Source organism: Phaenicophaeus curvirostris, chromosome 16 (genome assembly GCF_032191515.1).
Source record: "Phaenicophaeus curvirostris isolate KB17595 chromosome 16, BPBGC_Pcur_1.0, whole genome shotgun sequence".
NCBI classification, from domain to species: domain Eukaryota; kingdom Metazoa; phylum Chordata; class Aves; order Cuculiformes; family Cuculidae; genus Phaenicophaeus; species Phaenicophaeus curvirostris.
Genome location: NC_091407.1, coordinates 625007 through 640484, shown reverse-complemented (window position 1 = coordinate 640484; position 15478 = coordinate 625007). Strand labels below are relative to the sequence as shown.

Here is a 15478-nt window from a genome sequence, read left to right as displayed (position 1 = left end):
GGGAATAATCAGCAGAAGGTAAAGAACCCCTTCACAACAAGACAGAACAAGGACTTCGTGAAAGAACAGATAAACAATCCATCTCCTAGCACCTCTAACCTATCTGACCGACAGGGGCATTCAGTCCATCTATCATTTGTCCATTTTTGAGTCAGAGAATCTTCTTTCACCGGTGCTAAATGTGCCGCACCAAGGAAAGTCAGCCTGTACCTGGGGGAAAAGGGTAACGAGCTCTAAGAGCAGTCCCACCAGAAGTGGCCTCTGAATGTTTGTGGCAATAAAACATCCAGTCTTTAGATGCTTCAATTCTTTTGTCATCTGAGATTACGTGATCCTGGATTCCTTCAGTGCTTTCGTGGTATTTGATTATTAATGTGGAAAGTGTAAGAAGAGCTTTTTCTGCATAAATTATTCTTATTTCCAGTTCAACAACCATGTTTTCACTCCATGCTTAAATGGTTATTGCTCACTTATGCAAACCTGACACGCCTAAAGCTACAAGTGGATGGAGACCTTGTACGTGAACACCTTCATGAAATTCAAGTCCCAGGACATATAAAGGTAGCTCATCACAAATTTTTATACACGTTTTTCCAACACTCATTCAGAATGCATGAACAATCCGATTTCAAATTCCACTCTGCTAAGCTGCAAGAGTTGGAGTCCATGCTGTTATTTAGTTATGAGTTTCCTAGAGCTCAAATTGGCCTCACTCTTCTGACATATTAGTTACATTTATTCAGTCACTCATTGTTCTGTGAGCCTGCCTCAGTAACAGTTATTTTTGTTTCCTGAGTTTCAGGGAGTACAAAGTGAATAACTTTCTTTAAACTTCTTGCAAAAACTAAAAAAATAAAAAGTAAGTTTTTAAAGTCCTGCAGGACTGAAAGACCACTCAGTTGCTGGACAGGTACAGACATATCTGTAAAAACTGAGAATAAAAGTTCTTCTACATTTTAACAAGACTTTGTATTTCTCCCATGACCTACTACTTCTCTCTCTCACACACACATACAAACCTCAGAGGAACTGACTGGTCGTGACTTAAGAAGAGATAACTCAACCAGTTTAAATTTTTGCCAAAACACACTAAACCAAATGGACAGAATTCTCCCCTGAAACTGAGGCCCAGAAAGCCTTCAGCAATACCGGGTGTTGTAGGCTCCTGTGGTATGAAATCAGATCTAATTGATTGGATAAAGTGAAGCTGGAAGGAGGATATAATTGGCAGCAGACTCACCATCACATGCCTGAGTCTACAGCTCCCAGCATTTCCTGAAGCTTCACAAGTTCTTTGATCTCAAAGGAAACACCAGAAAGTGCTCTAGCTCTGCTTGCAGTTGCAAAACTCTGAAGTGAGATGCTGCAAATATGACATTCAAAGAATAAATATCTTCTGTTTAGGTCACTGTTATTGCATAGAAAATATTGTGGTCACAAGTGCACCAGCGCAAAGGGCAACATCTGCAAAAAGGTGAAGCATGTGAGGTGAAAGCATGTCCAGTTTGTTTCTCCTTTACATCTTCACACACAGAAGGATCCAAAGGGGAAGATCGCCATAAGGCTAACTCTCAGGTGGTACCTTTGAACCATCCTCCTGTATGATATGAAATGCGGTGGTGCCTTCTCTTAAGCTTCAGCTCTTCAGTTTTCACAAAACTGATTGTAACGTTATGCTGATACAAGATTGTTTTCATGAGCACAGATGTGACTTCACAACTGCCCCCCAAAAATCTGATACCTATTTCACTAAAAGATGAGATTATGTACCATTCCCTATTGTTCACTGTGCTCTGCCCCAGGTGCTTCTGCATAAAGACAGGGAAGAAATACTATGACTGGAGAAATGGAAACACATAACACGGAAAAAGGTCTGCATGTCCATTCATGGGAGTTGATACAGTCAGCTTTTAGAAAACCCAGTACCACAGAATTATTGGATACAATATGTTTGTATCTTTTTTTTGTACTTTCCTCCTGTACAAAGGAAAGTTTGTACTTCCCTTTCCTATACCAACCACACTGTTACACTAACATGTAAATACTAATGTTTCTCGGGAAGGCTTAAAAAGGAATTGTGCTTTCATTTCAAAGAGTAAAGAAATTTTCAGCTACTACTTCCGTAAGCAGTTGCACAAAAATGGATTAAAAAAATCTGGGACATTGGAGTAGCTGTCTGGATTTAACACCATGAAAACAGACAGGGAAGTACAGATAAATACCTCATTGGTCGTATCCAGAGGGTGATTCAGTTAACAATTTCTGTATCTAGAGGTAAGTTGTGTCATTGATAACACCAGACTAAGTAGTCTGCCCAATTTGACAGTGGAACTACAGATACGTCTCAAGGAAGTATGACATAAAAGCTTGTTATCTTTTTATTGATACTATTTACCTAGCGCAGTGTGGCTGGAGAAGTTGAAGCTTTTGAGTGTTCATTTGTTAAGAAAGTCTTCCTACTTTAATCCTTGCTTCTCCTTCAGGCACAGGAGAAAAGCCAAGAAGCACTCAATAGCAAACCTCGCTTTACCAACCCCTGAACTAGCAGTTTCCTCAGCCCTCCCATTTCTCAAGCAGATCAAGGGCCCATGTTACTTGTTCCACCGAGACCACCTGCTGACACGCCCCAAACTTCACATCCTGCCCAGTGTGCACAGACTTTCAAGACGTTCTCTTGCTTTCACTAAATAATTTTTCTGTTATTTATGAATTTGGCTTCTGATACCCACAGACACTCTGTCATAGGTAAATAAAAAGCACTCACAGAGCCTTGATCAAAATATTTCCCTATTTTATCATCCAGCAAACTAATTTCTGTGTCCAGAGGGATATTTTAATTATAGTATATGTTTTTTGTGCAAAACTTCAGTACCCTGAGCAAGATCAGCTGTATTGCTGACATTATTTTACAGCCTTTTAAAGAAAAAACGTCTCTGAGGCTGGAGGATTCTGCTGTAAGTAATCAGGCATCCCAGCAGCCATTGCCCATGCTGTCCTCTAACAAATACAGAGCTGTGAAAAGGTAACTCTTCGGGGAGACACTGGTCTTCGCAGAAGCAATTCCTTGGCTGGTGGGAGGAAAATGTAAATAGTCCTTTTTTACAAGAAGCAGTAACAACACCAGAAATATCATGTTCCTTAACATTTCTATCTAATTTGTTTCACTTTTAAGACTTTAGAAACACACTGAACTTGTGACAGAAAGGAAATCTGATCTCCAGGTCCATTTAGTTTAGGTCTATCTTGGGATTTTTAGTTTTCTGGGTTGGATTCAGACCTAGTGAATTTGGTTTTATGGTGGATGAATAATGTTTACAGGGATCTATTCAATACTTTATCTATTTTGCATGCCAAAGTAGGAAATTAAAATCTGTGCATCCTTAATTCTTGTTCTTGAAATTGATATTCTTTCCACCCATGTTCCCTACAATGGAAAACCAGCCTTTTTTTCTTGTTATCAGCATGTATTTTAAAACAGTGAGAATAAAACCATCACCAATAAAGTCATAGAAGTTTAGGTTATAAATGCCATTCCAGAATCCAGTTGCAGTTATACATCACAGAGAACTCAAATCCTTCCACTAAAAATTAGGTTGGCTTTCTGGTAACCAGTTGATTTTTATAATCCTTATTAAGCGATAACAATTATAAATTAAACATAAAACAATTTCCTGTCTTTTTGTAACACAAAATGAGCAGATCTAAAATAACAGTAATGTGAGTCCATTTGACTGCTAGAGAATGCTAATGCTTTCAGTTTATCTCCTGTCTTTTGCTTGTCTTTTGGCTCCGAAAAGTACAGCGTTCAGAGGCAACAAGCTTACGTAACCAGCTTTATTTCCATCTACTGAGATAAGCAATGGCCACAGGAAGGGAGCTAGTAAATTTAAATGAAGCATGGGTTATTCAAACCTATTTCTATGAAATGTTAATGAATTATGCAAGAGATATTTTACACATTAAGTGATATGAAGACATGAGTGGGCGAAACTTTACGCTTAGGCTATACCACTAAATAAAAGTGAACCATTAACAACAAAGCTCAGCTCATACAAAGACAAAGTCTAACAGTGTTAAGCATTTTCACTTGGCAACCCTTCTTAAACATCATTCTTAGTAACCTGGGTTTTTTTACACTATAAACATGTATCTACCTCTACATATTCTGCAATACAAACTTTTTAATACATTATTTAAGAGTGGAAGTTGATCATAAAGAAATGTAAACAACTGTGAATACTTGTAGATAAATAGCAACACTGTGGGATCCAAGCTAAACTCTAGATTTAATCTGATGTGTAAGTTTCACAGTTCACACTGTGAAGCCTACACATCAATTGCACTCTTTTTTCTGAACATATTCCAATCATTTTTTCCTCATGGACTATTAGCTGTGCACATCATTTACACCAAAACTTTTGCAAGAGGAGTTCCATACAAGTGCTCACCATGGAACATCCTGCAAGTGGTTCTCAGAGGCACCAAATGATCATAAAATTATTGGTGACCCAAACCCCCTCCCCCAATGGTTTTTAAAAAAATTAACAGAGATTTTGAGAATCAGTCTTTAGTTTATCACCATTTTTAAACACCTGCAGTGCTCAGAAAGTGTTCTGAGTTTAGAGCTCTAAGTAATTTCAGAGTGTCAGCTTTGGATGAATTCTGGGGAAGAAATCTTCATGAGAATTTTCTTGAATTAAACTAAAAGTTTCTCTGCCTAGAGGATTTTCGGGACCACTTTTATTTATTGAGTAGTCTATCATGCAAACAATATGCAAGTATAAATCAGGTTATAACGACTGAACTAGGATTTTTTCTTTTTAAAACTCAAAAGGTGAAAATGAAAAGGAGCTTTTTAAGGAAGGATTTTCATTCAAATTTTCCCAAGAAATGACCAAAGAAAACAAAAATACTGGAATGAAGCCTGAGTACAATTTTGAAATCCTACTACAATCAATATGCTTAATTCAGAAGTAAACTCAGGAATTTCAGGTTTGAGAAGCAAACTCGGTGAGAAACAGACTACAATTCCTATACTTACACTTTATTTCTAATAGTTCTATTGATAGACAAGTTATTTTTGTATGAAAGTATTATTTCTTCAATCACATCAGAATCTGCTTCTGTGTGGACAACAGAGTTATTTCATTCAAGTCTGTTGCATTCACAGTGCTTGCAACATGAACACTCAGGCTCGGTTTGGTAATTTTCAGCAGTTATAAGGATTACTTTTTTGCAAGTCAAGTTTACTTAAGTAAATAGTATCTTTCTTTTTGATGTTGTAATCAAATTCAGAAACTCTAAAGCTTTAACATTCTTTAGGTCTGTACATGGATATGACATCTGCAGTAGTGTGATGTTCTTCAGAACGACCCACGAATACCAATGAAGACTAGTAAGACAACTGATAGGAATGAGTCCCATGTTAATAATGCAATATAAATAGCAGCAGTTATCTGCTATTTTGGTTCTGCAAAGGGTGCTGTAAAGACAGGAAATGTGTTTGAGAGAGAAATTACACAGATGAAAGCCATACAGTTCACTGCTTTACTCCTACACGTTCATACTGTAATCACAAAGGGCTTGAGGCATGGAGGGAGGAAGAGCAATAACATAATTTGTAATGCATATAGTTAATTTTTCTTGAAGTCCTTCCTCTGACAGCTCGTTTGAAAAAGAATATGAGGAAAAGAGAAGCTGAAAAAAAATATCCTGATACATAGCAGCTAAGATACTACATCATCAACTCAAAAGAAAAAAATCACTGCAAAAATATCAGCTTGTCACATCCTAATGATAATGTTAAGGACAAGAGGTAATTTTTATAGTGGGAAACTTTGCAAAGTTTTCTAGTCTACATAAGGTGTTCCTGTGAAAAGTTCACCTTCACTTGTGAGGAACCTGCCACAGTGGGAGAGGAATATTCGTAGCTCAGCACTGTTGGTTCTCATTTTCACAATCGATGGTTATGATTGCAATTCCTAGGAAAAAAGGTAGAGGTAGGACCTGAACACTCCAACACAGCTGAAGTCTTGTGTGTGCTATTAAATATTCATTGAAGTGAGCTTCATTATTGATTCTTGCTTGACTGTCTGTCAGTCACAAATGCTTTTGCTTTATATGAAAGGCCACTCGGAGGGTTCAGAGCAGGCCTTAGTTCTGCTTTACCTTTGGGGTTGCCCAGTCTGTATGAAAAACCTTACAATACTGATTTTCTTCTGACAGGGCAAGTTTGGCAATTGCCAGGGAACAATATTCCATTTCAGTGTGACTCACATCTCTGGTTTGGAAACCTCTGACAATTATGCAGAAGCCTTTAATAATACAAAAGCCATGCAGTCTAATAGGAGAGACAGGAGAGAAGGAAAGGGGAAAAAATCCAGAACTGAAAGTGTGAACATACAGCCATGGAATCACTTCCTAATTTTTTTTCTCTTGCTTAATAACTTTCTCTCAAAAAGGATTCCTTCTGGCAAAATGAATAGAAAAAGATAACTTGCTAATAGAAACAACTTATGTCACAATTTGGGGAAAAAAATTACTTCAATCTGGAATGATTGCTAAAAACTCTTTAAATTATATTAGTTAAGAAACAGATCAAACAAAAATAACTCCTGCAAAAAATAGTTATTACATCACTGAGACTCTTTTTCATTTAACCAGTATGACTCAAAAAGCTTTCAGGGCTTACCCTGTATTCAGAAATAATGGTGTAAATCTAGTACAACACCAGCTGAAAGATAGAAAAACGTGGGTTTATTTCAGCAGTAAAATACATCTTAATTAAGTGTTCAGAGACCTGAACTGGGTCTTCTTTATCCTCATGCAGCTTTCTAGGTCATCACAACCAGGAATATTGGTAGCCAATTCAGACATGTTAAAGAGTTATAACCAGCAGTATACTAAAAGAAATAAAAAAAGCTAATAAAAAGTAAATGAAATTCAGCACACAGAAGAATGCCAACAGCAATGTGCTCAAAAATGAAATTAGTTTCATGCTAAGAGCAGTTATTACAAATAAATGTGGTCAGGAATATAACAGCTTTTTCAGTCAACGTTAAATAAGATAAATTGACACCTTAAGGAAAAACAAACAAGCATTTTCAGATGCTGAATCACATTGCAGAACACTGATTTTTTTTTTTTTTTTTCCACTGTGACCCACATACAAGTCACTGTGCAGCCTGGCAGGACAGTCCAATTGGTTTTTAGTCCCCTCCCAGGAGCCAGGGACACTGCCGCGCGCGGGCTGCCTGAACTGCTCTGACTGCAGGAGCAGCGCTTGTTATTGCACATGACTGCTCACTCTTTCTGCAAATGTACAATGACGCTATCCTCCTGGAATAGCTAGGAACCCTGCCTTTAAACAAACTGAAGGTCTTCGCCGACCAGAGAGGTTACAAACAATTTCATATTATTGTTGATATATGAAAGCATTGCTGCAAACTTTTGACACAATCAGATTTGTCCTAACTGATTTGCCTGAGAAGCATTAAAAACTACCCAGTGAAAAAGCAAGCAAGATTACTGAAGGAAGAAGTGGAAGAAGCCTTTTAAGCAAATCTCCTAAGTGTTAACCTCTTTGGCTTTGGACAGCATTTTTAGAAAGCAACCCAAACCCTCATTTCTATAATCACTTTATGCTGCAGTCATGCTTTATTCAGAAGTTAAGCATGACAGCCTGACTCCTTAGATAGTTTCTATTTCAAAAGGCGAGTTTTCTTACCATATATAAGGTTTCTAGTTAAAACTCAAACTGATAAATATTCCTAAATGAGATAAACCGAAATAAATATTTCACAGTGGAACTTTTTGTATTTATTTGCCATTGTAGAAGCTATGAAAGGACATGAGCTTAGAGGCCTTTAGGAAAAAAAAATAATGAAAAAACAGATTTAGAGTTACAGGACAGCTACTGGCTGTACTTTCAAAGAAATGTCAGAGATTTGAATACATAATTCTCTCAGACTTTTTTACAATTCCATCCATTGGTTCAAGAATAGAACTGGCAACCTTATTTATTCTCAAGTTTATCATTCATTGCACGATACCAAACCAGCAATTTAACATCTTGATGCTTGAATTTAGAATGTTAAACCATTTGAGGATAAAATAAAGTAGTGTGATCTTTGCCTATCTCCATGCAACAGATTTCAAGGCTTCTGAAAACATTTACAATTGTAATTTTAATTTACCGTGATGTAGCCACCATTTGTTTTCAAGTTGACAAAATCTATTGATTCTTGTATATCAGAAGAGCTCTGTTTTTCTTACACTGGTTAGATACAAGTATTGTGCATATCACTGGACTCTACATTAGATACAGCGTGTTGTGCCTGAAGTATTTTGACCAAAATCAAATCATGGTATCACTGCAAACTTGAATCATAAATACTGCAATTTTATACTATGTAAATCAATGCAGTCAAGTATACAAAGCCCAACTGGAAAAGCTGTTTTATATGTCCAAAGAGGAACCTGCCTAAACTTATATAGTAAATGAATGTTCGTAAAAAGAAAAAGGGGTGGTGTCTGCTCACAGACATGTGGCTACTCCTGTGTTCCAGGAAACTGTAACCTGGTAGATGTGATACTACACGTGATGCCTGGTGCCTGAGGAGTTAAATATATTCAAGTATTCCCAGCCAAGCAGCAGCCTTTGCTGCCTGTAGTGGATGAAGAGAACATTGACGAGACTGGAGGCTCTGCTTACCAAGTCTAATTATGTTCCTATTCTAAACCATTCCTAATGCATTTCAAAACCCAGAAATATTCTGGCCTCTCCAGCCTTTCAGAAACTGTCATGGAAGTAATCGATAGAAGAGAAGAAATGTTTGGGCCTACATATTTATGTTTCATCATGCAAGTAGACTTTTATTTCACTGGGAAAACAAAATGCAGTCTTGTGTCTGGAGGTGGACAAGCTCCCTTCAAACAATGTGTATAAAAGAAAAGGTTGATATGACATGTATTTTCATGCTTAGTCTCACTCTAGATCACTCTGAGAAATGAGTAAATAGATAAAGTGGCAAAGGGGACCAGGAGAGCAATAACACAGGGCCTCAACAAGTAGGTTCTACTAAAATAATGCAAGCAATTTATGGTGGTTCTATGCATCATGTATTTTTCTTCACCTCTATCAGTAACAGGGAATAAAATTCAGGAGAAAGAATCCACAGATATAATATACTATCCTTTTCAGTACGTCTAAACTGAAAGCAAACTGGCATTAGAACTTCTGCAGGACAAAAGACAAATACTTAGGACAGAAATCAATGCAATGCAGCCCATGTGCTGAGTTCTGCATCCTCAGAGCTCAATAAAAGAATAGAGAAGGAGGGGTGAAAAAATAATTTTAAATGGCCTTCAACATTTCTTAAAATTTAATATGGTTTAAAATGGCCCCACCTTACACACGGCCACAGCAGTGCCCATGAGGCAAGAACAGCTACTGACCAGCCATGAAGTAGCTTGGCCACATACAGATCTATCGTACCCACTGCTGGCATTACATGAACAGAACCACGTCTCCCTGCAACATCGAGCGGAATTCTGTTTTTCAATAGACTTCATGGTATGCAAAGCAAATTCTCCCACGCTCTGTGATGGCTGACAAACACCTTCACTCAAAAGGCAGGTGTTTACTTATTTGCTTTGCTGGATGAATCCTACTTTTCAGTGAGTATATTAAAAACAATACATGTGTGGGGATAGCTATTCCGAACTCAATCCATGTTGGATTTTTTCCCCCCTCACCCAAGAAAGCATTTGTGCTAGTGTAGAAATGATATTCCTTTGATTTTCAGCAAAAACTCTCACATAGAGTTGGCTTCTATCTTGGAACCATTTGAACATATTGTCTTAGATGCCAGCTTAGAAAAGCAAATGAATAAGTAATTAAACATTCAGACAGGATAAACAACAGCACCACCAAAGGCGGCATCCTAGTATTTCCCTGGGCAAAATTCTTGTGTTGTTGATTCATTACCCTTTTGTCTTTCATTGCATTTTCACTTTCATTACTTAGAGAGAGAAGCACAAGGTTCCCATAGCTCCAGGTAACTACACTAACGCCTCAGCAAAATCATGGCTGTAGAAGCAGAGTCTTGTTATAAACTGTTAAATATTACATAGGAATAGCTTTACTGTTACACAGAAAACACCTACAAATAGGCAGTAAGGGTATTTTCGCTGTTATCTGGTGTGTCATTGTAGTAATTTCACAGCTATCCTGTCCCGTAGCAATTTCCATTGGCTTGCTTTCTGTATATCTAGCCCTAAATTTGAAATACAGTCTCTTTGTGGCTAGAATAAAACTCTGCGTTTCACAAACTAGTTCTTAAAATATGTTCAGATAACAAAGACTTCTGTGAAACATCTACTGAGAAACAGGTATATATTCCCCACATGCTTCTGTATCTCCTGACTCTGACTGCAAGCTACAACTGAAGCTCTGAAGCTTTTTTTTTTTCAAATGTCTTTAATGCTTTTATAAGGCTCACTCCTTTTTGGATTTTCCCCTCTCACTTCAGAGGCTTTTCCCTCCACTCCTAGGTGCATACTTTCACAAAAGCTGTAGGACATAGCTGTCATTCAGGGTTCTACACTTCTCAAAGAGGTGTAAGAAGTGGTCCAAGAATTCAGAGCTATTTTACGGACTGCTTCAGAATTACCCAAGACCTCCTTATTTACCTCTACTTTCTACACAGAAATGCTTGTAAGTGCAATATTTTACAAGAAAAAGAAAGCATTACACAATGCTAATGCATGTTCACTTGGCCCTTTATGCCAAAAGCAGTTACCCAGCCATCTAGAAGACGTCTTACTTTAGGGAGCAGAACAATATTTCATAGTGATAGGGCTACCTTTCAGCACAGATAATACAAATTCAAATAAGCACGCTGAGAAATCCTGGCCCTATCAGAGCCAGAAGGATTTTTGCCACTGGTTTTCAAGAAAATAATTTTTCATCCATGATATAATATTTAGTTTCTAAGCAACTCACTGGTGTACTTGTTTTTGTTATACAACTGTGGCTTATGAAGAAGTATGTTCCTTTCTGGAATATTCCTTTCTGGCCATCTCATCTAATTGAGCCTAAACGCACTGGGATTTTCCTAGGATTTTCTCAGGCATTCTCATGACCTTGCTATCCCAAGCCATCTCCTTTCAAAATCAAAATTCAAGGAATAAGGCAAGGGTTCCAACCTGATACATTTGACATCGATACTGGCCAAGTTGGGCTCAAAATAAAACTGACAGTTGTGGTCACTTTCTTTAAGGCATCGCTGGATTTAGGTAAGAGTGAGAAGTGGAGTGATCCGCCTTTTAGACAAGAGGCTCATAGTTGTACACCTGCTCCGACTGAGTGGGATTTAAATCTACATTCCCTACCCAGCAAGCTGCATCTCAGTTTCTGCTGGGATGGTCCCCACACACATTAACGTCCTGATGAAACTGTGCTGTGGTACAGAAGAAAATTCAAGATTTGATAGTCCAGAAAGACAAAGGAAGGAAAAGCCTCTTTGTAGCTTAAGGCACTGGTCTAGAAGAGAGGGGTCTTGCTTTTAATCATTAGACTGTTTCTATATTTTTTCAGTTATTCCTTTCATGCACAGCAAAAACAAAAGCCCAAGTTTTGTCCCCTCCCAAACATGTCCCTTAGGCTGGAAAAAAAAAAATTGTATTTCAACATTTTTTTCCAGATGAACATATTCAACAGTAACTAAATCTGTGGGTGCATCATCTTAAAGGAGAAAAATCTTACAAAAATATTGAAACTGAGAACATTTGTATGATTAGCTGCCAAGATTGGAGGGAGGGAACACAAGGAGTAACACTCAGAATTAAAGCCCTGCTTTTACTGTTGTTCATTTCACAATTTTGCAATTCTAATTCTTTACTCCTTTTGCAAATGTGACAGTGATACCTTAAAATCCTATTTTACTGATATATATATACAGAAGTCAATGCAAAATGCACTTCTGTAACATCTTTCATCTAAAAACTCAGTAAAGTCTACAAACAGAAAATAATCTTCATAACACTTAACTACCTCCTCCAATGTGTTAACAGCTCACTTTACAGCTGGTGAAACCAAAGCAGAGGAAAGTTGAGTCATGTACCCCAGGTCGCATATTAAATACATCCTGTAAGTCCAAAATGTCTCTTTGCATGTTTAAAGTCCACAAAATATTTATAGGGACTAGTTAAGAAGAAAAATGAACTTTCTGAGATTCACAGTTGATTTTTAAAGTAGCTGGCATAACACGCTGGGTCCCTGCGCAGCCTGGTCTGGTGGGAGGTGTCCCTGCCCATGGCGGGTTGGAAGCGGATGATCTTTAAGGGCCCTTCCAACCTAAACCATTCTATGATTCTACGATCAGGATACCATAAATATGCTTTTCTAAATGAAACAACTGACCCCAAAATCAAAGCAGAACTTAGCAGATTCTCTCAACAACACATTACAGGTCTATCAGCAATAACAACTGCACATCTTACACTAAAATTAGAATAGGCAATTATATACATTCTGTGATTTGTTTAAAACTGAAGACACCTGCATGCTATAACTTAAAAAAGAGACAGATGGAGATGGGTACCACACGCAAGGCCTAATTTTACAGCATAGGCAAGAGTAATTTCAGTTCATTGAAGAGGAAACACCTCTTTAATGACAAAATTAAAGATTTAAGAGCAAAGTCCAGTCACACAGTCATTATACAAAAAATGTCATAAGATGATAAACAGCAACTGCTTTTAGTAATATTCCTCCACGTTAAGAGGCCAGGACAAAGGGGGATGTAGAACTGAAGCCTGATCTTGAAGATTAATGTGGTTCTCATGGGAATTTCACTGCCTTACGTAAGGACCCAGCTTAGAACTAGAGATAAGGAGAAAATTCTGATTGAAACAATAGCCTCCAAGTAATACTGGGGAGAGAGAAAAAGAGAGAAAATAAACAAAAACAGTAGAGAGAACTAAAAACCTACTCATCATGAGGGCCAGAGGAGCTGAGGTCTACGATGGCTGCATGCACAAGACTCCTGCAGAGACGCCTTACATGGCACAGCAAAAGGAAAACAGATGGATCTAGCCAGGGCACAGCAAAAGTAAAATCCAGGCTGACACAATCATATATTCAAAGCACCCCACTGCTAATTAACACACCACTGTGTTAGCTGATCTACACATTTGGTACTATCTTAAACCAAAATGTAGATTTTTGAAGGGGGTAAAAAGAAGCCACTTTATGTAAAAGGCAAGATCTTAAAAAAAATGGAATTCAGTTAAACTCCCCTGAAGCACCTGATACTCAGTCTGAAAATTTAAATGAGTTGCTGGACTGCTGCAGAATGCCTTAGCTTCCTGAGCATGGTTCATAAGTTTAAGCAAGGCCAAATAAACACCAGCAATAACACCCATCAAACTGAGCAAAAGGATGCATTGCAAGACACTTGTCCAGGCAATCACAGAGGGCAAAATCCTAATTTGAGAACTGCAGTGCAGTACTTACTGGCAGGGCTATTGCTGTATCTCTTAGTGACACTAGCTCCAGAAAACTACGTCAGAAGCTGGAATTCAGGATTTTAGTTGTCTCTAAAATCACCGGGTAAACAATCAACCTTCAGCAACCCTAAGTATTTTCAACCCCATAAAGCTTCAGCGAACTTCGACCCATTTAGAAGAACAGATCCCATTCTTTATTTTGCCCCAAGGCATTGTTCAGCCTAAAGGAGTCCACCTCCTACACCACTGGACCCAAAACTGGCTTGGTTAATCACCCACGTGACGCTTCGCATTTAAAAGGATGTGCTCCCATACAACAGGGCACCCTAAGATGCCCTGGTATTTCCCAGAAAGTCTGTATATCTCTGACCACTTTCTAAACTTCCTATGCTGTGTGAGATCAGCAGCAGTAAGACTCATAGGACCTGTGCCCGTAATGTAAATATCAGCAGAACTTAAATGATTTGTGGCAAAAATAGTCTTTTGTTATAGGCAACAGGATTTTGTCTGCATATACGAAAAGCCTAGCTTAGTGGCATCCAAAAATATACCACACACAGAAAATAAGGGCCAGGAGGAGTTGGCATAGATTTCTCCTACTGATGTAATTGTACATGGTTCACAGATGTAACTGTGCACGATCTACTGTAAACTGCGTTACTATTTCATGTATCCAACTGATTTTTTTCCCTTCCTCCTCTTAAACCCAAATAGCTGACAAAGTCAATGACGACTTCTACACTAAACGCCGACACCTTGCAGAACTGGCTGCCAAGGGGAGCCTGCCGCTCCATCCAGTGCGTCTAGACGAAGAGAGAGCTTACACGATCGACAGTGGCCTCACCAGACAGAACGGGCACAAGTCCAAAATCGCCAAGATCCACACACACCCACTAGGTTACAATTCCCACTACAAGACCTGGGACCCCAACGACCAGTCTCTTAGACGGCAAGCATACACAAACAAGGGGAAGCACGGTATGGGAGACCCAACGTTAAGCGACCCATTGACAACTCGGAGCCAGCATTATTTGGGCCCACAGCCATACTTCATAACTAACAGCAAGACGGAAGTAACTGTTTAAGTTTGTTTTCCTCTCTTTTTTTTTTTTTAAATAAAATCCTTTAAAAACCACACACAAATACACACACACAACACAAACGCTCAACTGAAAGGCAAAAAATAAAATTTAAAACTATAAAATTGAAAAAAAAAGTAAATGGAAGGAAAGAACTTCTGCCTGGACACTCTTGGTATCCAGCCAACTGCAGGCCGAAGAGCGGGGTAATAATGCTCAGCAATACACACTGAAGGTTGAATTATAAACTCCATTTGTATTTCACAATGGAACACAAACCCTTGTGATTAAATTTTTTTACTTGAAACTAAAATCCATGATGAGAAGTAGCACAATCTAGAGAAACTTTATGTCTGCTTAAACATTTACACTATGTTCCTGCCTTGAGACAGAGGAAGAAAGAGAGATCAGTATACTGTAATATATTATTTCAGAGAGGAATTTTGTATAAAACCTATCAATAATCAGTAGACCTGTGAAAAGCCAAGAGCAAACATCTTGGTACAACCCCTAACATCTATTATGGTACTTTCACACCATTCTATAGAAAGTGCAAAAATATATATACACAATAAGGGACAAAGACTTTTTCACAAGGAATTTATGAAGACTGTTATGATTAAGAGCATATGGGACCTTTCTGGCTTGTAGAGAATTCTGCCGGAAGATAACAAACAACAGAAGAATTTATTTCAGTTTACTGTGTTTGATTTGAAATTTTTGGGAACCTCTAAAATCAGAAGAGACATATCATATGACACAGAAAGCTGCTGGGGGAATAAGGGCATCAGAATATTCCCTCTCAGTCCTCCTGTTTTCAGGCAGATGGTAACAATTCTCACTTTGCAGACTGTCAGGACTTTTTCTTCACCTAAATGTTTTGCCAA

The 15478-nt window shown here is 38.2% G+C and overlaps 1 protein-coding gene across 1 annotated transcript in view; it reads left to right on the top strand.

Annotated features, from left to right (window-relative positions):
- SHISA9 (shisa family member 9) overlaps window positions 1-14616 on the top strand; it is a 167017-nt gene extending 152401 nt beyond the window's left edge. Inside the window, exon 4 of the mRNA XM_069870367.1 lies at window positions 14227-14616. Coding sequence (XP_069726468.1) covers window positions 14227-14597 — 371 coding nt within the window. The 3' untranslated portion in view covers window positions 14598-14616. The remainder of the gene's footprint in view (window positions 1-14226) is intronic.
- Window positions 14617-15478: the final 862 nt, after the last annotated feature.